Genomic DNA, 27,725 nt, shown 5'->3' on the forward strand with positions numbered 1-27,725 from the left:
GTTAGTAATTACAGTTGCTCTTCTTCTGTTCTGGGTCACTTCCATGACAAATAGTTGATAAGAAAAGGCTACTGTGACTGATACATCAACAGCTAAAGGAAATTCAGACTCCCCTTCAGAATTATGCTGAGGTTATGATTTTGCACGCCAGTTTTGAATGACTACTTCGAAACAATGTTGGGCTTCAAAAGTCTTGCGAAGTGGTGGATCCAAATGAGAAATACCTGTTGAGTTGATAGTCTGCTTGTCTGTTTGTGTATGGCTCAGTACAAGGCTGTGTCAGAATTTCAGTGCCACCAAATGACCTTGTTTAAATGCTACTGTCGTACAAAAGTGAATGTTAATTTAAGTGAGATATTCTGTTTTCTAACTTGTAGAGGAAGTAGTTTTCTTGGGAGTAAGGATCCATAAATTTCATGTATTTCATGATTTCAGAAAGGCTTCTTAATCATGGGACATGAGAACAGAGAAAAAGTGATTCATTCTCCAAAGATTTAATAAGCATTTATTATAAAAAGTATAAATTTTTGCTTTAAATGAAAGTGCTTCTTCAAACACTTAATATTAAACTTCTTAATAAAATTCAGTATTTTAAAATCCTGGGTAAATATCTAAAATGGCAAAGACAGAAAATTCAGAGGGAGATTATTTTGAAATATGCTAGTATATTTTTGAGCTTCTCAGTTGCAGCCCTGAATTTTCTCTTTTTCACTGCAATTCATATTTTGTGAGACTTCTTGGATAGGTTATATTTAAAGCTACATTCACTTGCCTGAATAAGCCAAGTAAATATTTTGTCATTTAAAACTATATAGATCTGCTTCTGTTAGTGTGTTGTTTAAAATGAGCCCACGTGGAGGTAACCATGCAGGTATTTGTGTTGGTATGACAGTGGTGAAGTGGGGTAGCTGTATACTGTACCCGCGTTCTGTGCTGAGCAAAATCACATGGACTTCCAGAAATAAGCAATGGTTTTTAAGAGCAGCTTTATTTAATGTTACAGCAGCAAGTGTCATTTGTACCATATAATTATGTAAATTGGGTGCTAATAAATACTATTTTTCAACAATTTTGTGTTGTGTTCGTAATTCTGTGTTCATAATGGTTTTATCACAAGGTGCGTGGTCTCGGAGTGTGTACTGGGAGGGGGGAGCGCCCTCAGAGTAGGACAAGTAGGCACGCGTTTGGAGGGGCGTGAGGTGACTTCATGTGAACTTCCTCTTGAACTGTGCAATGTGTTACCATTCACAGTAGTGTCTCAGATTTTCTGTTCTCCATGTGTCTTGGTTTTGTACTGCTCTGCCGTATTGTTGGCACCCTACAGCTTTCCGTGAGCTTAGGCACGGGGTCCCCAGTATCTTCATGGGGCGAACAGACACGCGGAGCGGGTAGGGTGCTGTTGTGCAGGAGCTGGTCTGTCAGCGGTGCTTTGGTCGCAGCGAGACACGGCGCGCTTCCTGGGGAGAACATTCTTTTAACAGAAAAAACAAGCGCATGGTTCTGCCCTCGGGGAGGGGATGAGGGAGAGCAACCACACATCACAGATGGTAGTCGTGTTGCTACGGGAGGATGTTCAGAACGGCACTGTTGAGGGGGTGGCATGGGAACCTACACAGAACTGATGCAGAACGACTTGTTAGTGAGTCCATCCTGTTTTTTCTACGCTTGTAGGTGGGTTAAGCGAAGTTCTCATCTCCTCTCCATGGTAGGTAAAATAACCCTTCTGCTTTAGTCCTACTCGTCTTCCCTCCTCACAGGAGAGGAGGAATTTCTTTATGAGATGTCAATACAGTTGCATTCACCTCAGTGCTCTGCCTCCAGACAGGGTCAGTAGAAGATTCCTGAGGTAGGGAGAAAGAAGATTTCACGAACAACGTAGGAGTGACCCTCCCACATGGGAGGCCTTCCTAACATCCTTGTGGGTTTGCCTATAGACAAGACATGTCCCCATAATGATTTGGGTGCGAGAAAAGTGAGCATGTTCTCTTTGGCCAGATGGTGAAACTTTTAACTACCATTTCACTGTGCTTAAAAAGAAGTCTTTTCTAGGAGTGAGTGTTGGGACTTCTTGAACTGCATTATCAGAGTTTTTATTAGAAATCAGAAAAGGGGTTATACTGGTGTTAAGAAAAATAACACTTGCGTCGTGCCCTTCGGTATGACTGACGGCTGATGGCGAGTGATGTAGCTGATGTAGTGTTAAAACCTGTGATACCCCCCAGTTTTAACAAGGAAAAAAAAAAAGACTACTTTGAGGAATTTGAGTCGCTCAACTATATAGATGTACACTTGCAATTGTTTGTAGGTAATTTAGGAAATGCAGGTTGCCCGGTACTGTCTAAGACTTCTCAAACTGAGATGGGAATGGAAAAGGGATCAAGTTGTTGCCATAATGTTGCTGATGGGCAGAGAAAAATAACTAGAAGAATGATGGAGAGAGAGTGACTTTGTTCAGCTATGAAGTAATTTGAGGTGTGTATACCACAGAAGACTGACTTAGTGATTAGCGTCTAGGTAATATTTCTGGTATTTACTGCTTGCTTTGACTTGAAGTAGATAAAGCAGATAATTTTCTGGGGAGTTTACAGGTAGGGTGTTAAATCCACCAAGGACATTTAGATTGGGTTGGTCCTGTCTGGATGCTTAACCCCAGAGCTTTTCCTGGTTACCGGAACAGTTCCCCTCGTGTGCTGGAGAGCTGTTGGAGGAGGAACGTGAGGAGGAAGGGGAAGCTTCTCTGCCCACCTGTCAGAAAAGCAAAATTCAGCAGCTGCCATGGGGAAACTATCTTCTTGCTGAACCAGCAAAGCGGCAGCAGCTGAGGAGCAGGAGGGCACACACAGCAGGCGATGCCTTCTGTGCAGGGTGGCACAGTGACAGCAGAGGTGCCGAGTGTCCCACCTCTGGACCAGCAAGGTAAGGTGCGCCTGCGAAACAGGGCTTTGAGTTACCTCTCTGAAGAGGTGGTTGAACTTTGAATTGAATTTGGTTGCTCACCCAGAATATGACTGGCTAATGCTGGAGTTAGAGGCAAGAGGTGCTGTCATCGAGCTCCCCCAAGCTTCCAGAGCATAGACATCGGTATTTATGTCCAGGTGGGTGTTCTGCGCTGTGGTTGCTGAGCAGTGATGAGCCACCAGCCCAACTCCGAGGTGCGAAGGTGCTTATTTCCTGTGGAGAGAGTGACCAGACAACCCCCTTTAGGCCATGTATCTAGTGGCTAGTTCAGATAGCTGCCTGCCTGCCTCCAAGTCCAACCCTTTGATGCCCCTCTGTTTTGGATGCCTCAGCCAGATAGCAGGTTCCACTGTACTGGTTGGGCAACTGAAACTCAGTGGCCCAGCATCTGGACATCTAGATCCTCTTTTGATTCAGCTCTGCATCTACAAACTGTGTAGAGACTCTGTTAATTTTTTTTCAGCTTCCAAAAGAAGTCTGGTTGTGCATAAGATGTGATCTTGCGAACTCGGGAAAGTACATATGATTTTGATGCCTTTCAGCCATTAGACTCTGCTTTGATGACAGACTCCTCTGATAGGTAATTTGGTGGTCCTTCCTCTCCTAGCTCACTCTTAGGCTTTTTTCAGCTGAGCACATAAAAGCAAGGCGTTGAAACACCTGGGGCTTTACCAAACTTGCCAGGTCTTCCCTAATCTAGTAAGAACCTCAACTGCCTTTCAGAAACTAAAATGGCATAGGACCTTATTTGGTGTTTATTTTTAACCACATAGGAGACGACATGTACTGCATATGCCTTTGGGACAATTTTATTGCAAAAGATATAGCGACTTGTATTCATAAGCTCAAAATAGCTTGTATATGTTACAGAAGGAGTTCTGCTGCTTTCTTCAAACCAATATACCCCCTCGAGCATTTATGAAGATTTATATGTAAATTATCTTGTTTTTTAATAAAACAGTATTTAGAGACTTTAGTAGGTGGCAAGCATTTTGGTTACTATGAAACATAGAGGTTAAGAGGAGTGTATTCTGTGCTGATCAACTCACTTTTGTTAACAGAAGGGTGTATTCTTACAAGTTTTGAGGCTTACGCTTAAGTTTACAGTGTTTATGAGGAGGACATCGAAGTTTAGATGAGTGTCGGATTAAATGACTTTCACACTTTGAGATCCAACAATTTCAAGGTCATCCCAAGAAGTTAATAACAATGCACGTTGGCAACCGAGCGCCATAGTTGGTCTGTAAACTGAAGAGAAACCATTTAAACAACAAGAATCCCTGAAATGCCCCATTTATAAATGCTTGACACTGCAGACAGCTGTGCAACTTCCCTGTGAAAGAGCGTTTGAAAGCTTGCTGTCATTGCTTGAAGTTTAAGCTTTTGGAAGAAGTTAAAATGTATATCCTAAAGAACATGTGTGGCTCTAACCGTTCCTAATGTCTCGGCCGTCTGTGCTTTGCTTTTGACAGAGCACCGGCAAAACATTGGGGAGTCTCCGCAGAGTACCACTCTTCTGTGCTGCAAGAGCACGGCCAGCATGGAAAACAATACGCGGTGCTAAGCTGTTGCATTAAAAATTAAATCACAATATTGAGTAGCTAAAAGTTAAGGCTTAGGCCTTTTTCTCAGCTAGCCCCAAATTAAACCCCAAGCAAGCAGGTTTTCAGACGATAAATCTGGTCTCTGAAGTCCCCAGTAAATTAATTCAGTTTACGCGTTTTGAGCTTTGTCCAGCCCAGGTAATGTCCCTCGTTGACAGAGGAAGATGCTTTCAGCAGAAGGGTAGTGAGGGAGGTGGGTCAGGAGATGGGGGGTATCAGGGGTTGCTCTGCTTCTACCTAACTCTCTGTCCTCAATCTTTACTTTTTTTTCAAGCTAAGAGATGGCCTCTGCTTTGGAAGTGCAGCAGCACATATCAGTGTTAAAAAGTCTGCGTGCAAATTTATTTTGTCTTTGTTTTGCTTTTTTTGGAAGCTGGTGGTGCCCTGCATCTTCTTGGGTAGCGTGATTGTACTGACGATGTTCAGTTAAAGCTGGAAATGAATGTTTCTTCTAAGAGGAAGATCTGAACCTTCCCTGGGTAAAACCGCTGTTTCATCCAGGATTGGGTTTGATATCCTCTTGAGAGGACCCCAGCCTGCTTATGTTACCACACCAGGGAGATCATGCGGAATCTGCGGTTCTCCTTAGTTTGCGTTATTCTTACTTAATTGATAATTTCTGAGGTACTTCAGTCATTTTTCCAAACATAATGATTTAAAAGATTGTGCTACTTTTGTTGACATAACCGAGTCTCCCTTACGGCAGTTTGCTTCAATTAACGTTTTAATGTGAATAATAAGCATCCCGGGTCGTGGTTATTAAAACTATAAATGCTATTAAAAGCCTGGTTTGCGAGTAAGACGTGAAATTTGAGTTTTAATTTCTTCCCGTTTCCTGTTAGTTCCACAAGCCTAATGCTTTGCGTGTGGCTTTGGTTGCCATAAGGTGCATGAACACGCACGTTTTTATTGGCTCTATAACTCCATCCCGCTCCTTCGATACCTTTGCTTAATGAACATGTTTTCTTAAATTGTACTGGATGGAAACATAACCAGCAGCTGCTGCTTCCTAATTAAAGGGCAATTCTTTTGGGCCTCTTAATGTGTCACTCCTCCCCTACTGACTAGTGATGTGGCTAGTTCTCCATTTAAGAAACAACCGTGTGTTTTGAATAATCCAGGGCTGTAGTAGGTAGCACTTCAATCCATAAAACAGAAGTCAATCCCAAATTAGGGAGAGGGTGTCTGTAAATGCTCGAAATGCTGCTTTTCCCAGTGTACAATGCAAGACTTCAGATAATTCCCTCTTAAATCCTGTTAATGGCCCTTGAATAGCTCTTCTCACGCTAGAGACTGCTGTAAACTGTTCTAGGCTGTGGTTTAACGATAGAGCGGTGGGTCTCAAATGCTTTTCCAATTGCAGGCAGCTTAAACCTATAATTTTTCCCAAAGAGACTTCTCTGTCCTGGCAGCTCTTCCATGGTCCTTCAGGCCTTGAGCCACACAAGAGCAGAGCAAGAGAGCGAAGGGGACAAGACACTTCTCAAAATCAAATATTAATGCAATGCTGTAGGAGACTATAGATTCCAGTTCCTGCGTGTTGGCTGCTGTGTGGTTTTGGGGCTTTATTGGGGTTGACATGGTTGTAGGGTCCCACCGCTTGACTCTTCTCTCCCTTGCTTTCCAGTCACTGCATTTGGATAAATCTCAATGCTTGAGTTTACACTAGCTGAAGCTTAACTTGCTGGCAAGACAGCTCTACAGAGAGTGTGTGCTTTTAAGAAGGTACTCAAATTTGAGTTATATCGCCCCCCTCCCCGAAAAAAAAGAAAGTGTCTGGTGTTTCAGCCCTGACATGGGTGCTGACTGGTGGGCAGTGCCACATGGAGGTGCTTCTGCCACAGCGGCTGAGCAGTGTGGCTTCTCCCTGAAGGGACCCGGCTACTTCAGGTACATTTTAAGGAGCTCGTGTGTGCCCAAAGGTGGGACTCAGACAAGCCGAGGCTCTATACTGGAAGCAGCTTGTCAAACAGCTCCAGTTATTTTCTCCATGTGTACTGCATTTTGCTATCCATCCAAATCAGAGTTTCTGAAGCCTGCAAGGAAAAAAAGATAATAATCATCAGTCTACACAGAGCGTTATCATGCATAGGGACAGAGCTGCGATCAACCTTGCTGACTGGGAAGTGCCAGGGAAAAACACCTCCCGTATTTCTTGAACTGAGGGCTGGCATTACTCCTGTGGCACTCGGTGTGCCTTCAGCGTGGCGCCCGAGGGTCCCGCCTTGCCCAAGTCCATCAGTTCCGTGGCTGGGAATTAAATTCTGTGCAAATGTTTTGGATGAGCTGATTAACAAAGCGGTAAAGGTTGTCAAATTCATCCACGAAGAAGGAATGCTCCTTATCGGGGTCCGTTGCGATGGCTTCCAGTTCATCTTGGGCTGCCCAGGCAACTCCGACAGAATAAGCTATAACTCCTGGAAAGAAACCCAGAATTCAGAATGAGCATAAAAGTTGTCATTGCATTAAATTTGATTTAAGACAAATATTGCAAATGTAGTTGCCAGGCCACAAAAGCGTGGGCAGTGAGTTGCAGTGCGCTTTCTCTGTATAAACATGGTAATTCCAAATTGGAGGAAAGGCCTAGTTTGTGCTTTGGAAGTACCTTTTGCCAACAGCAAAAAGGCTTAAACAATAGCAAAGCTTCTGCTCTGGGGCTGAACAGCAGGTTCTTGTTCCAATGCAAGTGTCTTACAATTGTGTTGGAAGATGTACGACTACCCTGATGGGAAAGCCAAAGGAGGCTTCGTGTGTTCCTAAGACAGTAGAAATCCCATGAGATCTCCTAGGCATAGCTGCATTTTGCTAGATTTATGTGATTTTTATTGTTTTATCCCCTGAAGTTCCTCACTCAGACAGATGCTGGTCTTGTTAGAGCTCAGTGAGACCCCGGGGGGGGGGGTTGCTACCCTTCCTTCATAAAGTCTCACGCAGCGCCTTCAAATCGTAGCAAACTGCGTTTCTCTGCCCTGGGTGAATGCTGAGGCATGTCGGGAGAGCAGGTGGCGATAGAAGAGCTTACCGTTGCGGTGAGCTGCCATGGCCGGCACTCTGACATCGTCGTAAGACCTGCCATCTGTAATGAGAATCATGATCTTTCTTTTGTTGGGTTTGGATTTGCTGAAGAGCTGCTCAGAGGCGTAGCTGATGGCTGCTCCCGTGCTGGTGCCACCGCTCCAGTAGCTGATCCTTTTGATGGCACTCAGCACGTCCTGCTTCGTGCTGTACTTGTCAAAGCTGAACTCGAGCCTTTGCTCGTAGGTATACTGAACGGCTCCGATGCGGGTGTCCGTGTCCGAAATCTCAAACTCCTTGCTGATGTTGGCTACAAACTGGAGGACTGTGCGGAAGTTGCTGGTGCCGACGCTGCTGGAGCCATCGATTACGAAACCGATGTCAGCTGAATTGAGGCACGTCTTGCTGCAAACCAGCCGGTCGCTGTCGCAGACCCGCTTCACCAAGGGCTGGACCACCTTGTGGAGGCCGAACCAGCTGGGCACGTTGATGGAGTAGAAACCGTTTGTCCTGCACACAGCCTGCAAAGTGACACAAGGGTGAACGCGATGGAAATTCGGTCCGCCCGTTTCAGCTGGGGTATGTAGCTAAATTGTAAATATAGGCTCCTGGAAAGAGCAATGCTGGAGTCTGAAGCGGCCTCTCCTCCAGTCACCATCTGCTTCCCTGGGAAATGATGTCAGTGTAACATCACAGATACTTGTGTAACGAGACCGTTTTTTCTGCCTTTTTTTTAAAAGCTGTGGGATGGAGCTGATATTACAGTAGTGAAAAAAATGTAATAAGCAAGTTTGCCACCTGTCAGGCTTTTTCAGATGAGTTATATTGTTCACGGGAAACGCATCCAAATCCCAGAGCTGCTGTTAGCGTGGCTCCAGTGGGCGTTACGGGAGCCTGTGTGTTTGCCAGGTGGCAACTTCAGCTCCCATCATTCAGGGCAACAAGGAAAGTTTTGCCTGCTGACAAGCCCTACTGCCTTGAACTGAAACCCGGGCCTGAGGTTGGGCTATCCTTGGCTCATACCCTTCTAAGCAGAAGAAAACCCAGGCAATTTTGGTGAAAATGCAAAAAGATTCCCTGTTGTGCTGGCTCTGCCAAATAGTAAAAAAAAAACAAACCCGACATTGATTTTTATAACTGAATACTTGCAGGGAGCAAATTTGCAGGAGGCTTCTATAGGGTTGGTGGGAGTCAGGTGAGTGTGGGTCGGGAGTAGGGGTGGCACAGAGAAGGGAGTGGGACAAGTCAAATGTGCGTGGGGGCGGTGGCGGGGACAGGCTGGATCAGATTGTCCTTGGCTTTAGTGCCTTTTAAATGCTAATGCCTCAGGTCTCCGGGGAAGAATATTTTGTTAGGCCAGGCTTTAGCTGTCAACTTTCTGTGTGTGTGTCTGAATGATTGAAAAGACCGAGGCACTGTTTTCTTGGTGCCTGGTCTCGACTTGCATAAAGCCCAACAGCTCCAAGGGAGTTACGGTTCCCACCAGTCTGGCCTCCTCACTGTGTCCTGATCTCGTTTGCTCTTACTGTCTTGCTGCTGTTTTAGCGTCACGATGCAGCAGTGTCAAGTCACCGTTCCCTCTTTACCTTCCTACTCTGAGCCCTCTCTGCTCCCCCTCCTGCCGTGCCCCTGGCAGGTTTGCAGAGACTCACTGTAGCTTTGCCCTTTTGAAAGCATTAAATGCAAATGAGGCTACAATCCAATTAAACGCTGACCGGAGACAGCGCAGCTCTCTGGGGCAGCTCTGAAATTCATGGGAGATTATTTCATGCAGACCAACACGGCTCAGGTGGGAACCTGTTTTCTGAAAATACCAGATAACTCGACCCTGCTTCCTGAGCCCAGCCTGGTCTGGTACTTGGTAGATGCCTCTTGCCGTAAATGGGTGCCAGCTTGCCCCGAAGCACTGTCGAGTTACCGCCAGTGTCAAATACATATCGTTCAAGGCTTGCGTTCTCTTTCTTTTTTTTTTTGCTGCACATGGCAGGGATTTACTCTTTTTCCAAGAGCTACCGTGAAGCCCATAGCAGCCGAAACAAATAACAGAAAAACAACCTGCGTCAGATCAACAATGGAAACAGAATATTTGAGTTAGCCAGTATAGCTGAACGACCGGGATGTGCCTGTGTTGGGAACGTCCCAACGTGCATGCGTGGGACCTGTTTGTCAATGCAACGCTGGCATTAGGCTGACAGTGCTCCTCAGCCTTTGCCGGGTGGGAGGTGCACAGCGGGAGGCTCGCGGAAAGCTCAGGCTGCAACTGTGCTTTGTTGCACTACTGTATATTTGGAAAACCACTCATCTCAGTTTGACTGCAGGTTTGTGCCAATGTTTAGTCAGTAAAAAGCCATTTGCTCCATGATGTACCTCAAACCAGAATTTTACTGACTTCATCCCCTTGCTGACTTCAGCATTGCTGCTGCCTGGCTCTTCCTACAGGAGACCTCAAGACAGTATAAGCAGGACAGGAAATAACCATAAGTGGTAAGAAGGAAAGGGAAATGCCCTGAATGAAACAGCTTGGAAAATGTAGTCTGTAGCTCCCGGTCGGAGCCCAGCCCAGTAAGTACCTTGTCCACAAAGTTTGGTTCAATAACATTCTGCTTTTCACTTTCAGCGGCTGCTTCAATGGTGACGAAGAAAATGTTGATCCCTGATTCTCTGGCCAGCCTGGAGGCCTCCTCCACGCGGTCGGTTGGCCACCCATCCACCATCACTACAACCACGTTGGGTGCTCCACCTCGGTTTCCCTTAGCGTCCGAAAAGAAGTTTTTGTTAACAAATGAAAGTGCCTTCCCTGAAATAAAAGAGGAGATGAGGAAGAGTTACAGGTCTGAAAGCACTCTGCCTGATAATACCTAATATCTCACAAGATGGTAGGCAGAGGGCTGACTCCAGTGTTGGAGCCCTGCTGGGAAATGGGGAAAGCAGTTTCTGTGGCTGTGCGAGCAGGAGGGCAGGTGGCGGCTGTCGGTGCCAGGGCCTCCTGAGCCCTCCAGCGCTGAATCCCATCCGCCCCCTCCCTGGGTGTGACAAGCTGGGTTAGCGAGGTTCCCTGACATGTCGGTGAGACCATGTTCACGAGGAGAAAGGTAAATCCTGTCCACCTTGCGACGGACTCGCAGCACCCTGGACCAGCCCATGCAGGTCACGTTGGGAGCGGTACCCCCTCGCCAGCCCTGCCCTGGTGCTGAGCATGGCTTGGTCACAGCCTCCGTACCCGGTGAGGGGCAGTGGGCTAGCTACAGCCCAGGCTCTGGAGCCCTCCCTGAGTGGAGGACATGCAAGCAGCCCCATCACCTACCAACGTTGGAAAGTCCGCCTTTCTGTGAGATTTTCTCAATGGCATTTCTTAGGTCCTTGGAGTTGGCATAAGTTTTTAAGTTAAATTCCGTGGAAGGGTCATCGCTAAAAGAAGAAATGAGAGAAATTGTCATTTTTTTGCTTCACATGCAACAATCCAAAAGCTGTAGGACCCATCTATGCTACCCAGCTCCTGAGAGTGAGCTGAAGTGAGACCTTTAGCACGTGTCAGCTGCAGAGCCACAGCTGCCAGCGTGTGCAGTCGTGCCCGGCGGCAACGGGAGCAGTTGCACGAGAAGCTCTTACCCGTACTGAACGATGCCCATCAGGGGACCAGCGCTGCCGATGCCAAGGGCTTGAGCCACGTTACTGAGGAACTGCTTCTGGAGCTGAAAGCGGCGCTTACCGATGCTCCAGCTCCCATCCATCAAGAAGGACAAATCGACCTTGCAGTCTGAGGAGAGACACAGAAACACAGGAAATATTTTTGGTCCTTTCTCATGGCTGTGCTTCTTGCGAGGAGCAATGGCCTAAAAAGTCTGCAGACAGTGACTTGCCCTGCTGCGCAAGCTCTACCTAAAAGCCTTTGACAGGGACAAGTCACAGCTGGGGCTCAAGTCTGTCCTGCTCATGGGTAAACACGGTCCTTTGCATTATTTTCTCCCATACAACATCCAAGCCCAGCTGGGTGACCAAAGGGCAAGAAGCTGTCCCCAGGTGTCAGTCTGGGAGCACTGGCACATTTGGGGACTAGGAAGGGAGAAGTCAGCCGCACAGGAGCAAGCTGACTCGTGTCCTGTGCCCTCGGAGCCACGGCTTGGGCTCAGCCCGCTTTATTCACAGCCCAGAGGTGGTGAGGGTTTGTAAAGCCAGACGCGACAGCTGAATTTTGCAGTCTGGCCACCTGCAGCGCACAGGCTACGTGGATTTCCTTGGTTATGCTTTTGTGGGCTTAATTGGTATAATAGATGTAATGGGAATGGTTCTTCACATACTGCGTTAGTGCTGCTCAGAAGGGAGGGATGGTCCTCTCACTTCCCTAAATGTGCAATGCCCAGGATGTGCCTCAGGGCAAAGGACATCATGGGGGGGGGGGGGGTGTCTCTTCAAGGAGCTGCCGATGGCAGTCCTGGTGATGCGGCGCTTCTGGATGAGACTCATTTGGCAACTTCATTCTGGGCTGGAGCTAACATCGGGGAGGATGATTTCATTTGGTGCATTCAGACAGAGCGAGGGCTCTTTTTGCATGTAGCGCTAGGCTTGTACCCGTGTGCGCAGCAGCAGCAGCAGCGCCTTGTTGTGTGTCGCCTCTCTGGGCTGAAAGCAGTATTCTAGAAAAGCTACGCCTGCACCCAAACAAACTCTTCTCCCCAGTTACACAGATGAAGCTGATCTTTGCGCTGTTGCGAATACCGTCTTCATCACTGCCAGCCTGCTTTCACATCTCTGCAAGTTAGTGGTAAAACATTCATCAGTTGGACTGCGACCAGGAGCGGGATCAAAATTTGGCTTAACTAGAGCGCTAATTAACATTTTCCCCCTCTGGCGTCCGGGTCATCCCTATCTTTTGATTTCCCTCCGATGATGCCTCCTACCAATCAGACTGTCCAAAATAGTGTGTTTTAATCATTAGGTAGCCCGGAGGCTACAAAGCGCCGATTGTTCTTACTGGCTTATGCAACTGCCTCCCATCTCATTACCTTCAATTTTTTCTCCCGTAGCTGTCTGTTTTTTCTAATTTTAATAATGCTGAATTACAGAAGCGTGACTGAGAACTGTTTCGTTCACAGCGTATCATGAGACAAGATGGGAACCCACAACAAATAATACCTTAATTAATGGCCAAGTTTTCCTGAGTTTCCTGTCCTTCAAAGGGAGCTACACCATAAAGTCTATATGGGGAAAGTGGGGAGTTTGTTAGCCAGCAGGGTCCGGGCATGCAAAGATTTACACGCACTTATATACAGACTTAATTTCTGGGGAGGATTCAGACAGCAGGAGTATTTCGGTGCCGGGACGTTAGTGAGACTCTGCAAGAGCACAGGCTAAAGGTGCTCTGGAGGGAGCTGAGCGCTTTCTGATTTGCAGGGAGGCAAGATCTGAATTACAACTTTTATGGTCCTAGAGGTATTAGCGGGATGAGGGGTTTGATTCTGGCGTGCTTTAGCTCAGTTCAGCTGCTGGAAACAGCCTGCGTCTCTGCTACACTGAGCTCCGCTTGCCTGCAGTGAGATTGGGTGTGTAGTGCGGATCCTTCCCCTTTTCTTCTTTCCTTTATTTTCTGTGTCGGTTTTAGGTGTATTTGGCGTCTTAGGGGGGAAAAAAATACTCTTAAGTATTAGGAGGAGCGTCTGTAAATATACAGACATCTGGTTCATTAGTTAACGTAAGGAGTCCTTGAAATCCCAGTTCTGCGAGGGATGGTGTTCAGCTGCTGGAGGATTGGCAAGAGAGGACCCGCATGCTGGTGGGAGGGTGAAGCCCTATCTCCAGGGGGGCTTCCCGTGAGGAGGTGGCAGATGACCCCATCTCTCCACTCAGAGCTTGCTTTTTCTTTCTCTTTCTACACTGGGCCCCATCTGAAGATGCGTCAATGGGCAAATCTGCCTTTAATTTTAAAGGGCTGTAGAAGATTTCCTTTTCAGAGCAGGGGATCCTACATCTCCATACCCGGACTAAGGGATCCTTGATGCTCCCACTGCATCCCCTCTCTCCTTGCTGCGGCAGGCACCGGGTCCCTTTCTCAGGTGGTTTCCTTCCCTCCCACCCACAGCTGCGGGAAGGATGCCTGCACTCGGCATAGCCACGGGAGCCTGCTCTGGTCAGCAGGACTCGCTTGTCTAACCCTGGACGCAACACACTGGTGTGCTGTCCTCTGCCATCAAAGTCCCCGAGCGAAGCTCTGCGCCCCAGGAATGTGGAGCTGATACTGCCTGGGAAGAAGCAGTGGTGAGCAGCCACCATCTCCCTGCCCAGGTAAGCTGAATCTTGGCTGTTATTTCTTTCCCAGTAGAAGCAAAGACCAATTACATGTATGAGAGGGGTCAGCAATGAGCGCTCGTTGTTCCTCTGCAAGGGGAAAATGTGTTCCTTGAGTTTTTTAGATTTTCTTGAAAACTTACCTTTTGCTATTTAATTTTAATGCATTCTGGCGTCATGTAATTAATAAAATGGTATCGCTTAATTATGAAATTAATTTTGATGTACGTACTTGGATTCCCCTGGGAGGTGGACTCCAGTGGCTTTGGATTCAATTCTTCCTTTGAACTGAAGCCTAGAGAGAGGAAGGAAAGGCTCAGTCAGTGCGCGCTCGGTGGCTGCCCTTGCTCTGGAAGGAAGCAGGCAACGAGGCGGCTGCAGGGTCCCCCCTGGCCTGAGAATTGATGAGGGAGGGAGATGAGGATGGGGAGCACATCCATGGAGCTTAACCTTTTTCCACCTACATCGCCTCTAGGATGAAACAAGAGTGGAGGCATTTCTAGAAGTGCCACCAAAAATCTCTCTGAGCACCATCTCTTGACTCCCTTTTGCAAGTCAGTCCTTTCCCTGCAAGGGCTTGAGAGCAGCATGGACAAGTAGAGGGTTCCTCAGGTGCAGAGGCTGATGGCCACGGCATGGGGTGGTGGCCTCCCAGCACTTTGTCCCTGAGAGAACCGGTGCTGCCACCCCGATGGCTTGTTGTGCCCCACCCGTGCTTTACAGTGAGCTGCCCAATGTCCGAAGGAGACAAGTGACAGATTTAGCCCATTGCTTTTCTGTCTGGCGAGGAAGGCATGGGCAGCGACTCACCCCTCCGTGTTACAGCTGGGGGAGCAATGCAAGCCACAGCTCCTCAGGTGCTCCCGGAGGACTGGGTTGTTTTGGAAAGCAGAAGAGATACAGGGTAAATGGTGGCAGAGAGCTGCAGTCAAGTCACGGGAAACAGTCTCATGGGTCACTAGTGGATTTTAGCTGAGGCCCCAACTAAGATGTTTGGATGGTAGCAGCCTTGGGAACATGAGTTTATGTCCTTGTGAGATGCACTGACTAGCAGAGCATCGTCAGGCTGGCGTCAGAAGGTTTGACAATGCAGAACTTCACTCATGACTTGAATGTCTGGTGAGAGTCCCCTACAGTACAGCGTGTCCCTCCCGAGCAAGGGCAAAGAGCTGTTTCTTCTCACTACAGCATGACAAGATTAAGGGGATTTAGCTGGGATAATCCTCAGAAGAGAGAGCAGTGATCAGACAAGCCCCAAACCAAACGCTCACCAAGGAAGCAGTTGGTCAAAAGAACAGAAGAATGGCTTATTATTTTTGTAAACTGCTTATTAATTTTTATAAAAGGAGGAGGAGGAGGAAGAATTCCTTAAATCTTCATCACCAAATGAGTCAAGGAAAGACTACAGAGACAGTAAAAAGGTGACTTTAGAAAAGTGTGAGCTTAATATAGGAAAAAAAAGATGAGAAATTGCTAGGTGCCACAGAGTTTGTCTTTCCACAGCAGCCGGCCGCGAGCAAGGCAAGCATCAGCGTATGTAAAGAGAGCAGGCAGCAAAGGGACATCAGCGAAGGTCACCACCTAAATATGACGGGAGGTGTAACAGTTCTGAGCATGTGCACTGCCTAAGCTGGTTGCTGAAGGTATTAATGACGAAGCCATAACAATGCAGAAAACAGCCAAGAAAATGGGAGGGGGGGGGGGGGGGGGGCGGCAATACCAGCTCCGGCTCCCTCCATCACCACTCCTATTTCCATTCCAGTTACGTCTGATGATCCACCCCTCACGAGGGGAAATGCAACTACTTTTGAGTCCTTCCACCTGCATTGTGAAAGCTGTGCAGAGTTTTGGGTCAGAGGCCAAGTTTGTAATAATTCTGAGTGTGCAGTGCCTAACGTAAAGCTGACCTGATGCCCGATTGCCCGCTGGGAGGCTATAGCACGCTGCAGCGTCCTTGGGGGACAGAAAGGTTGCTTTGGCTTCTTATTTTTAAATTCAGCTGCCGGTGTTGCCTGTGGCTAGAGAGGGGACACTAAGCTGGCTGGAGCCCTGGCCTTGGCCTTGTACAGGAGCCCACATGGTTGCGTATGAATGAAATAGGTAAAGGGCACAAAGCTTAGCCCTGCTCTGCTCACGGCAAGAGCTAGCGATTTCTTTATGTGTTTTGTTTGAGAATTTCCCTGGTTATGACCGGCCGGGTTAGGACAGCCCCGGGGCTGGTGTCACTTTGTCACTGCACCCCTGCTGCCCGCGCATACTTTCTGGACAGGGCACCGGGGGCTCTCTGCCCATCCCAACACTGGGGCTTGTGCCAGAAATGCCTCACCCCCCACAGTTAGTGGAGCCAACCTTCTCCTGGCAGCCCAGGCTGGCCCCGTTGGAAGGCGGGCTGGTGAGCCAGGCTCCGGCTGGCTTTGTCCCTCCTGGCTGGAGCTGTTGACCAGCATGTGGCTGACTTGTGCCTCTTGTCTTGCCCTTCCTCTGCACACCTGGGACGAGCTCCCAGGAAAGGAGCAGGGGAGAAGGCTGGTGTGGGTTTAGGGGAACATCATTACAGGGAGGCAGAGCGGTGGTGCTGGGGCAGCACTGCCTGCCGCTGGGCGCTGGCTCCTGGCTGAGGAAAAGTGATGTTTTTGGAACAGGGGTGATGCAAAGCAGCCCTACCCAGTGAAATCTGCTGCAGCAAACAGTTCTGACCTGTCCCAGGCCTGAGAGTCTTGCTGCCAGAGACCAAATCTGACTTTGGCTTGAGGAAGGGCACGAGGCAAATCCTGTACACGTGCAGCTGCTGCTCCCGAGAGATAAACCCTCCGCCACGTGTGGCACTGCGGGGCACGGGTGACAGAGGAGCGTTTTAACTGAAAATACTTGATGGGTGCAAACCCACCAGCTGCAGGCACGGAGAGGCACAAGTGTGACCCGGGGAGGCACCAGTGGCACGAGGTGCAAGCAGCAGCGGCGCAGGGAGGGGAAACAGGACAGGGTTGGAGGAGGAAAGTGAATTTTGGGCTTAGGCTGGTGTGTGTCCATGGGTGCTCCTTGGATAAAAGTGAAGGAGGGCAGTTCAGCAGCCAGGCACAGTAGAGTGAAGGAGCAGGAGCTGCAGGAGAACACTTTGAAGGAAGTGGCCATGGGGCCAAGTGTTTCTTGCAGGCGGAGGCCAGGCTGTGCACTCGTGTCTGGTGACCATGCTGCTCCACCAGCAGCCACGGCCGCCCGAACTCAGGAGAGGAAAAGCTCGCCAATATGATTTGCCTGTGTGTAAACGCCTGCAGGCACAGTCCCACAGACACTTTCAGGTGGTGCAAACCAGCCTTACCGCCCAAAGGCAGAGCACTCCTCTTGCCAGGTATCCTCCTGCCTGCTCCTGCCCCACCACCGGCTCCCGTGCCTGCCTGGTGTCGGTGGGATGCAAGGAGAAGGGGGAAAGGGCAGAGTTAAACTGTGAAGAAAGAAAAAGGTTAATGATGGGGGGGACCGGCTCTCTGACGCAGCTCACCCGCTGGCCATGCAGGTACCTGGGCAGAGGGTGGCTGGGAGGCAAGATGGCTCTTTTTGCTCTCAGCGCTGGCTTATGGTTGGTTTATCTGATGCAGAAGTTATGGGTGACATGAGAGAGAGAGACAAAGGAAGCAATGACTTGGACCCATACAGAGCCTCTCTTTGTGAACCACATGGATGACAATGATTGTGGTTTTTTTCTTTAAAACCTGAAATAGTTGGCAGCTTGCCCTCCTGACTGTGTATGTTCCAGTACAGGCTTTAATTACACAGGCATATACCAGTTCCTCAGTAACAGACCAAAGCCACGCTTCATCCTGCAGCCTGCGCGCCGCATACCTCGCATGTGCCAGCTTGGTATCCCATATGTGCAAGTTCTCCCTGCTTGCCTTATTTGCAGAACAGAAAGTAGGTGGATTTAAAGCTGTAGTGAAATTAGATATTAACATGTGCCATCCATGTTAGCAACTAAATTGTATAGGGAAGCTAATTCATAGTTATCTATCTGCCTCATGCATTTATCTGCATCCAGTAAAATCTGTATCCCAGGCACACAGCTGACATAAGCCTTGTTGGTATGGAAAACCCAAGTGTAGGCGATGCAGCACTTTTCATTTTTATTTGCCAGTGCAATTACCAGTTCTTGAAGGTTGTGGGTCGGTTGGCTGATTTGTGCTTGGTGTAACAATAAGGTCACCCACCAAATAATCTTCCCCAACTAATTGGGGAGGTGGTCAGTCTCTACGGGCCTCCCTGTTCTGCCAGTCCAATTTAATGTTGTTATTGCCATGGGAATTTCAACTTGCTGCATGGGCAGTCTACTCCATGCTAATTAAAGTTCCCTTCAGTGATTGTCACAGCTGTCCATGCTGATTAAACTTCCCATTCATTTAAGTAAGACAGCAGTGACTACGTCCATGCCAGAAACCATTCCTTTGAAGTGACAATCTGAATTCATCAGACTTTATCACACTAGTCTACGCAGGCACTTCAGTTGCTGAGAAACTGTTAATACAACATCCCTTCCCCCATGCCCAGCCTCTCATTGCATCTAATGCAATCTGTCATTTTCTGCCTCAAAATACCCTGCTGCACCCCTGGCCCTAGTGCTGTGGCTTTTTCAAAATAAGCACGCTGATGGCTTAAGCTATGGAGGAGAGAAACAGTTCCTCTCTCTGTCTCAGGCTGCCGCTGATGGAGAAGGGAGATCTCTTCGTGTTTGGGACGATGCAAATTTTGACTCAACAGCCACTGCTGCCGACACCGGATTTGCAAGCTAATGCATATGGGTCGTGCTACTCCTCGCAGCCGGTGCAAGGATTAGTCACGCCTCAGCTTTGAAGTAAGCAGATTGTTCAAGGGAACGGTCTTTACAAGGGCCACCAGCACAGCCCTCTCTAGCAACGAAACCAGTGATGCAAAAGACATCTTATATTGGATGGTCCAGCCCCTCATAAGAGAGAGAGCACCCTGCCATGAATTGGCCTGTAGTTTGTGTAGTCTGCTTTAAATCTTCCCGAGGAAAGGGATCCCTTAAATATTGAACATGTAGAATCTGCAGTTGGTAGCTGCTCCTGATTAAGAGTTGTACAAGTCTTGGTCTTGTTGCTACTTGAGCCTGCTACGAGGGTAGGGTTTTTTGTTCCCTCACTCATCAGTAATTATAAAGATGTTGTCACCTCCATATGGTCAGTTTTTGAGGCTAAAATGTCAGAAAATCTCAATGATGCTCACTATTCTTTACGCTCAGCTTAAACTCTCCTTTTCTTATCTGAATGTCTTTCTTAAGTACATTGACATCAGAATAACCTGTCATCTTCTTCACTGATTGCAGCTCTAGACTGTGACTCCAACTGTGGCATTCCCAAAATACCTTCTTATTTACAAATGGATTTCAGTAGCTAGAACCCCTTTCCTGCAGCGTAGCTTCCAGCTCTTTCCAGAGCTTATCTGTTCTGCTCCTGCTTTAGGCAGGAACTTGAGACTGATGCAAGCACAGGATAATTTTAGCTATTAAGATATAAACGACATACCTCATTTATAATTTTAAATACTGTAATTACTCCTTAAAATGAGATTGTTATCAGCAGTGTCATGGGCCTGATGAACAGATATAGCTTTTCCCATGTGTGATGGAAACCCATTATTCCCAGACTAGTTACTGGATGCTTTAAATATTTACCTGTGTCAAAAAGGCTCAATCCAGGTTTCCATAAGTCTGTTTCCATTGCTTTCACACATGAAAGAGAAGAAAAATTATTACTGAAAATAATGGAATTACTAGAGATTACAAAGTTCTGACTCAATTTAGAAAGGTCAGTTCATGCAATGAACTATCAGTAACAACTAAGAGCTGAAGAAATCAGTAAACCTGAAAACCTCTATGTGCACATTTCAAACCGTATTTAAGAGCCTCATATCACTGCCTTCAGAGCACTGATCTTTTTTTATGAGTTTAAATACACCCTTAGGTCTGTTTTGGTCTTGGTCCTCTAATTTGCATTGATACGGAGGCAAGAATACTGACTTCAGTATACTTTTGCTTGGCTTAGATTGTTTTCCACTGAAAATCTGAAAGTACCTCTCATCTACAGATTTCTCTACCTTTTGATTTCTCTACCTTCTCTACCTTGCCTGCTGAAGAGCCTTCCCAAAAAGTGATGTTTTACTAGGGGTTATAGCCCAATGAAAGCCGCCCTTGCAGTTGACTAGGACAAGAACAGTACAAGGAGACTTGGTGAGACCCTTGACCCCTCACAGACCATCTCCACGTTTGTACAGGGTGGTTGACAAAGACATGTATCTCAGGCCTATTGAATCCATACTGCTTCCCGTGCCTGAGTTTCCCTGCTCAGACCAGCAGCTGGTGTACTCTTGACTGGAGCCAGTGGGTGAACCACAATGTAGGTCTGGAGAAAGTGATGGGCTTGCCAGTGTCCTCCAGCCTAGTGAGAGCACTGACCTTGTTCTGAGGTTGCCATCCCAGAGAGGAGCGATCAGCTCCTCTTTTGGGAGGGAGACCTGTTTCTTGAGGCAGATGGCTGAGTAACGTGTGTGGTCTCCCTTAGGGTAGGGGGAACAGTGTTATGTTTTCCCCCTTCCCTCCTTATGCTGAGCACTGCTTAGACACCCTATGAAGAATCTAAAAACTGAGGAAAGCAAAGGACTGAGAAGTCAGTCATGATACACACAGAAGTTTTGCTGTGATTTTGTTTTGGAGGAGAAGTAGGGTGAAGGAAGGGCAGCTCTGGGTAGCGGGGAAGGAAACAGGAGGAAAGACAGGAGGAATATTCCTAGTTTATCATCCACCTGGGCAGAGTTGTTTGCCAGAATTTTGTAGATCCCTCCTCAGAGTCATGAGGAAACAGCAGTGACTGGAGCTAGGGGTGCTGGTTGCAGAGCAGGAGGACCCTATCCATGGAGAAGAGCTGGTGCTCTTTTGTTACCAGAGTGGCCAATGCGTCTCCTGAATGCTGTCACTGAGAAGAACAACAGACTTCAGTGAAACCAGCCTATGAGTAGATAATCTCAAAAGGTGTGCTTCACGACACCATCACAACTCTTCAGTATAATTGTCTTGAAAAAAATTCTGGGATAAGTGAGTATGGGATTTCAAGAGAGTTAAGGGCATTGTCAAGAGCTTGGAAGAGTTGGGACCTTCTGAAGAGAAGCTGCGCAGGCAACTGGTGTGTCGGGGAGGGTGTTTTCCCAGCACACCCTTTTGCTAACCTGGGCCGATGAGAGGAAGTTCCTCGACAGCCTGGCCAAACCCACAGAACTGATCGCTGCTGTTTGCAGAGCAGCATGCACACGCTTGCTAGGATCAAGAAAAACAACTCTCCTTTCCAAGGAGGCAAGGAGTTGTTCAGAATTTCCCTTTGATCGTTAGAAAAATTGGCGACATCAGAAAGAACACATCAGAGCTGCCAAAACCTGGGCTGAAAAAGAGATCAGGGCTCATCGGGAATACAGCAAGTATGTGTTTGTGGGTTTTTCCCTGCTTGTTCTGCGATGGAGAAAACAGAATCATTCATGATGGAAAATTTGTGCTTTGTAATCACCTTCGGGAGGGGACCTTAAGGTGCCTTAAGCAATTAGGTGGGGTCAAACTCTGACTTTGATTTAAACAAGACTCAGCACTGTGTTCCCCTCCTTCTCCATCAAAGATTTGGCTAGCCAGCACTTCCTTTGGTCCAGATGTTAGGGCTCTTCCCATTTCAGCCCTGCTGGGAAGGCACGGCGGTCACCACAGGCCATCCCTGCCCTATATGTGGTCTTCTAATTAGTGCATTGCCATGACTGGCATGTTTACAGACAACATATTTGCTCTGCTTTTCTGCACAGGCAAATATTGCCCTCCTGTTTCCTCTCTGGATTCTGACAAGGGCAAAGGGAGTCAGGGGAGCACAAAACCTGTGAGATTAGAGAAAAGAGAAATAGCTGTGACATCAGTATGGACAAAAAGATATGAGAAAGACAAACATGGGTGGAAACCAGAGAGAAGAGGAGACTGAAACAAGGAGGAGAGATACAGAAGTGAGTAAACAGAATAAATCTTAGGAGGAGGAGGTGTGTATCCATTTTAAATATGCTGCAACTAGGTCAACTACAAATTCTCATTTTGATGGGGAGATTGCTGGGTAAACTTACTTGGCTGGTATTATGCAGAAAGTCCTACTGCATAATAACATCCTTTAACCTCAACATCAATGACCACTTTGCTCTCTCCTGTTGCAATGTTCCTCCTGTGCTTCCCAGCTCGCACCAAAGCCCTTGGAGCCCCGGGGGCACCCTCAGGCTCTGTGGCCTCTCCTTCCCCAGGGGGTTTGGCTGTCTCTGCTCGAGGTCACCTCCACCGCAGCACAGCTCTGTCACCCTGGCACAGGCGTGGGGGCCAGGGCTGTCTGTGAGAAGGGGCTGTGGGAAGAATTCATGGGGGCCTCCACCCATACTGCTCAGGGACAGCATGGAAGCACAAGGAGAAAAGCCTTTTCTCCTTGCATCTGTGCCTAGACTTGTGCCTTGCTATCCTGATCCTGACCTCGCCTTGCTGCTCTGGTGTCCTGCCTCAGTTGGTCACACCTGCCTCACCATGGGGGACTTGCCTGGCAGCCTGGGCTGTCGGCTGGCCCTGGGTACCACCACTGGACCCGCTCTGCTCTTCTTGTTGGAGCTCTGTGGGTCTGCGGCCCTTGTTGGTGAGGGGCAGCCCAGCTGCCGTCCCTCACCCCGCTCTGGCTGCTCCTGGACAAAATCCATCTCTGAGAAACTCTGCTGTCCCATCAAGGGAGATCTAGTGCTTGTATGAGCACCGAGTGCTCTGGAGCCCTGGGAAGCTGTCGGTGGCCTTGCAGAATGCCTGCTGATGGGGCTGCTTGCTGGTGAAAGATGGTGAATTTAACAGCCAGGGAGGAAGGCAAGTACAGGTGATGTTTCTACCCTCAGTATTAAAGGCAACCTCTATGGTCAGAATCAGCCTGGAGGCTCCTGGGAGCAACAGGAGCAGAAGATTTAGCTCAATAGCTGACCTGATGGGCTGCACAGAGCTGTGTTTTTGTTTCTCGTTTTGACTAACAAATAAGGAAAATGGCAAACACTGCGGTAGATGTTGATTCCCACGGCCTGAAACAACAGCTCGCCAGTGACCGAGCTGTCCTATGCCTTTCACATTCAGGAAGCTGCTAGTTGGCATTCAGAGTGTGAGGCTTGCCCTGGTCCTCCTCCAGGAGACACAAAAACCGATTTGCCGTACTGCTTGAGGGCTAATTTTGGGTTGCTAAAACTATGAAAGAGAGCAGAAAATCTGCTGTTAGCAATCTTGCTCACCCAGGTGGGCTGGAGAGCCGGCAGCCCTCCGGAAGGCAGCAACAGGCTCTTGGCGCTGAATACCTGCGTGATCCGACAAAGAGGCGAGAGGTTAGACGCCAGGAGGCGAGGAGAGAGAAGCACAATCGCAGGGGATGTGATGGCCCACCCCGAACTCTCTTTCTGCACATATTTTCAAACCAAATGGAAAAGGAAGATGGAAACTATGGATTTTTTTAAAAAAAAAAAAAAAAAAAAGAGAGAATTTAAAAGCTGAAAGAGGTTGACAGAAGCAGAAGAGTTTCAATGTTAGTAGGTGCTGCATGTTGCAGCTATTCACCGGTGCACTGGAACAACTGGTAGTGAGTCCTGAGACACTGATCATGCTCAGGGCCTGGAAACTGAAAACATGTGTCTCCTCTCAGGGTTAGACCTTCATCCCCCAAACTTAAACAGACACAAAGTTCCCCTCTTGTTTTGCAACTGCAATTGTTATAAAAGACCTTTATAATCGGTTTTAGAATACTATTTTGAGAACAAATCTGAGTTTAATTATTCCTGTTTCTGTTTTTTTTTCTTTCAAAAGTTACACTATTGTCATGAGATAACCAGTGTGATATCTGCTCTCGCGGCATCCTGCTAGGAACGTGGTTAGGAGTGAAAAACAGCGCATCTTACTGCATGACTCAGTAGACGTGAGTGGTGGAACTAGCTACGGGGAGGAGTTAGAGAAGGGATTGTAATACTTTTACCTGTATTGGATCGTAAGATACTCCTGTTACTTGCAGATGTGGAAGACCCCCTGAATGCTTTGAAAATGTTATATAGGTTAGTACGTGGGACTTAAACATAAGGTTTTCTAGTATTTTAGCATTACAAATCTACTAGTTATTATTAATTTAAGACATACCTGTATTCTGTCCTCTTCCCTGTGCAGCCTGAACCTGTCCTAAATAGACATCAAAATGGAAAGGTGTGATTTATGCCATTTTTCATTCAGGACTGGCTTTTTCACTGAGTCTCATTTTATAGCTGTCAGAGTTAATGGTTCATATATAGAGAGTTTTCATTCGTATACTTTCTCAGAAGTTAACTGTATGTTTTAAGCTTGCTTAAAAAAAGGATTGCCTTGCTCTGTCTCTCATATAGGTCAGTCTAGTTAACATTCCCTTCAGTTATGACTGGTCTGCATTTAAAAGGTTTGTAGTTACTGCTATGATTTTCTTTCCTTTATAACTTTCCTTCTCTCACTCACACTGGTTATCTATGTTTGTTCCTATTTCAGTACTATCCAATCGTGCTGGTTGTGAGAGGAAAGTTAAAAAAAGCCCAACCCCAAACCAACCCCCCAGACCAGATACTACTCTTTCTGCAGAGAGTGAGTGGATACAAACAAGCAGGCAGACTGTAAATAATGAGACAATGACAAAAATAATGTGGGAGAATTCATGTGTCTGAAATGTCTTCACCACTGTCTACACAAAAGGCTTTTTTTTTAAGGTGATGGGGTTATTAAATTCCCATTGTTCAACAATACTAAAGGCTCAAAGCATTTGCAGACGAAAACCATGTCTTTAATCATGCCTTTCATTTCATTAATTATTCTTAAGAAGCTTGTTAACAAACTTATCCTTTAACAAGCCTTTATTCATTAGTTTTCCCAGAAAGATTAATTCCAAAGCCTGGTGAAATCAGTGGGAATGTTCTAGCTGACCCCTGTGAACACTGGACAAGGGCCCGTGAGATTTTTTAATTTTTTTATCAATAAGATATCATAAATGAAACCATTTTGAATGGTTGTCTCAGAAAACAGGAATTGCTGCTCCCTGGGAACTTGATATTGCAAAATTAGGTGACAGCAAATAGCTTGTGTTTGACCCAAGCTCAAACCTTCACAGGCCACTGGAAGCCCTTTGATGGGATTTCTAGGAGCTGTTCTGAGAGACTTTGTACAAACTCCAGATGCCAAAGAGATCCTGTTTAAGGAAATGACAGGCTCATCTGCCAAAACTGGCAAAGCTTTTAAACCCTGTAAACTTGGAGCTCTGGCTCCAGATGGACCACAGCTAGCCCAGGCTGAGTTTTCAGGCTGTGGTGGGGAAAGTCTGTCTGTGCAGTAGTGTTGGATGGGGTTGTGCAGGGCATGCTTTCCACACGGGAGATCGGTACGTGCCAAAGAGGTGGAAGAAAATTAACTCTGAGCGTGAGAGCTCACCTTGTTTCATGTTTACCACAACTGAGCTAAAATGTGTATATAACACTCTTTACAAGGTCGGTAGAAACAGAGTACGAGAGGGTAAGAGATCGGCTCTGTGTCAGAAGTATCTTATGCCACTTTTTAAATGAATTAACCCTACCCTCAACACCCATGTTAGCAATGTGGATTTCTCTCTGTGCTGGGCTTTGGGGCTGTTTCCTCCTGCTGTACCTTCCAAAGGTGTGTTACCACCATCCCTGCAGTAAGCTGGTTTCTGCCATGCCTTTGCTGGCTGGGGCAAACGTGGTGGTGGTAGAGGGGAAAAGGTTGGACTTGCACTTCCATGGTCTGCAAGGCTTGTTCTTCCTTCAAATCTGAGATGCCGGTGAGCATGTGGCATGTGAATGTGTGTTTATTAAAGCAGAGCTCTGTGCAGGCTGAAGGCTGGGGCAGGACTAGGAGAAGTCTGTAACAAATGGGGGATGGACTGTCACCAGGTGAATCCCAAAAACTGCATCAGAAATGAAAGCAATGGAGTAGAGAAACTCTGGTTGGGAGCAAGTCCTGTAGTGAGCAGGGAGGTGTGGAGGCAGTGAAGTTCTCCCTAGTGCCAGAATGGAGCCCTTACCCAGGGCTTCAGGAAGCCCTGAAGGCCCTTCAGGCCACCCTGAAGCCCAGATGGCCAGGCACTGCTGGAGAAGAGCTTCCAATGCTTTCCCTAGCACTTATGCTACTGTTGTCTCCCCAGACTTTTGTTTTTTTTCTTTTTACTACCATAATAAGTCGCAGCTGGGGATGAAAGTGTGCAGTGGTGGGCAGCGCCCAGCTTGGAGTCCCTGCCTGATAAGAGTTGCAACCACTGAACCGAGCTGGGCACAGGGTGCAGGGTAGCACCTTGCCTGAGGCTGCCCAGGCACTTGCTGCCTGACGCTTGGTTGCCAGCGCGGTGCCCCAGCGTGGCACTGAGGATCGTGACACGCCTTGTGATTGCAGTGGTCGCAGAAGCACTGGATTCATTCCCAATCCTCATCTAGGGCCCGAGCAGCTGTGCAAGAAAGGATCACTTGAAGAGCTGGGATAGGAGAGGGCAAGTGAGTTCGTGGCCCTTGGGAGGAGTGTGCTTTGGTGACTGCTGATGGAAAGAGGCAGAAGCTGTCATTGTACCCCAGAGCATGGCTGAACTTAAAGTTGTTCCCAGAGCAGGAGAGAGAGTTTGCATCCACTTTCAAAGCCCGCTGCCATTGCTGCTTCCCCCTTGGGATTGTCCTTTTCCACATCCTGCACTGGTGAAGTGCTGCACTTGCTGGTAGGGCAGATAAGAATAAGCTGTCAAATGCCGTGCTAATCACATCAGTGGTTTTTCATTTAGCAGTTTTGCCACATCAAGTCTTTGGAGCAGGGGTCCTGCGATGGAGCAGAGCCTCAGATTTTTTTCCTGTTTCTGTATCTTTGACAAAGAGAACATAAAAGGGAGAGAACAACAAGAGCTAGGAGGGAGGAGTTTTGTCCCTCCTCTAGTGCTCTAATCTGCTTTTCTTTTGCCCCTGTGAACTTTTGCCAGTACCAGTGGCTGGAAATGGAAACGCTGGGGCTAACAGCAGCCACAGCTGTGCTCATTCTGACTGCTCTATTTCAAGGCTATTTACTTTTGAGGTGTCTTTTGCAGGTGAACTACCAATGCCCTGTGAGATGTAGATCTGTGAGTCCCAGTGAGCCAAGGTGGACAGGAGAACATTTGATTCTGTCCGGTCAAGCCAAACTCTGGTTAAGGCCAACGGCATCATCAGAAACTCTAGCCTGAATAATAGGAGTCCTAAAGGCTCCTCAGACAGTGAAAACTGATAAACTGCTTTGTGTATGGTCATTGTTTCAAATAATTATTCAAATATACTTATACTTTCTGTATTTTATTGTTTTCTTAGCCAGTTCTTCTCTTTTAGAATCAAGAAGAGATCAGGAGAATTCAGGAAGCCAGATACCAAGTGCAGACATGCTGGATATGGTCCTGGAAATGAAGTCTGAGAAATCAGAGGTAGGTCTCCACCACTCTTCCAGCTCACAACAACCTGTCCCTAAGTCTCACTTTAATCTTTTGGGAGTTAATTTATATGTAGAACTTCAGTAAAGAAAATTGTGAAGAAACATGGATCCGAATTGCAAGGAAGTGACCATTGAAAGGCTTGAAAAAGTGAGTGCTCTTTTTTCATTATTTTTTTTTTTTTTTGACTAAAGGTTTGGTCTTATTAAAGACGAATACAACCTCCCCACTGGTTTCAGTGCTGCCAGAACTTTACCCTCAATAGGCATCTCTCACTGGCTGGGGAACCTCAAGCAGAGTTTCCTAATTGCTAGTAAAGACAATA

At 47.4% G+C, this 27,725-nt stretch overlaps 1 protein-coding gene across 8 annotated transcripts in view; it reads right to left on the minus strand.

The window, feature by feature from the left end:
• Positions 1–4,930: 4,930 nt before the first annotated feature.
• The window catches only part of VIT (vitrin), a 55,106-nt gene continuing 32,311 nt past the window's right edge, over positions 4,931–27,725 (minus strand). For 2 of the 8 annotated variants that reach the window (XM_074579908.1, XM_074579907.1), the window contains exons 10-19: positions 24,076–24,114; positions 23,918–23,974; positions 23,187–23,249; positions 19,543–19,590; positions 14,092–14,154; positions 11,187–11,334; positions 10,882–10,985; positions 10,148–10,374; positions 7,585–8,098; positions 4,931–6,979 (exon numbers count right to left, since the gene is read on the minus strand). In XM_074579908.1, the coding sequence (XP_074436009.1) occupies positions 6,801–6,979; positions 7,585–8,098; positions 10,148–10,374; positions 10,882–10,985; positions 11,187–11,334; positions 14,092–14,154; positions 19,543–19,590; positions 23,187–23,249; positions 23,918–23,974; positions 24,076–24,114 (1,442 nt within the window). In that variant the 3' untranslated portion in view covers positions 4,931–6,800. The remainder of the gene's footprint in view (positions 6,980–7,584; positions 8,099–10,147; positions 10,375–10,881; positions 10,986–11,186; positions 11,335–14,091; positions 14,155–19,542; positions 19,591–23,186; positions 23,250–23,917; positions 23,975–24,075; positions 24,115–27,725) is intronic. The other 6 variants (XM_074579911.1, XM_074579910.1, XM_074579909.1 and 3 more) reach the window with 5 other exon arrangements.

Source organism: Larus michahellis, chromosome 3 (assembly GCF_964199755.1).
Source record: "Larus michahellis chromosome 3, bLarMic1.1, whole genome shotgun sequence".
NCBI classification, from domain to species: domain Eukaryota; kingdom Metazoa; phylum Chordata; class Aves; order Charadriiformes; family Laridae; genus Larus; species Larus michahellis.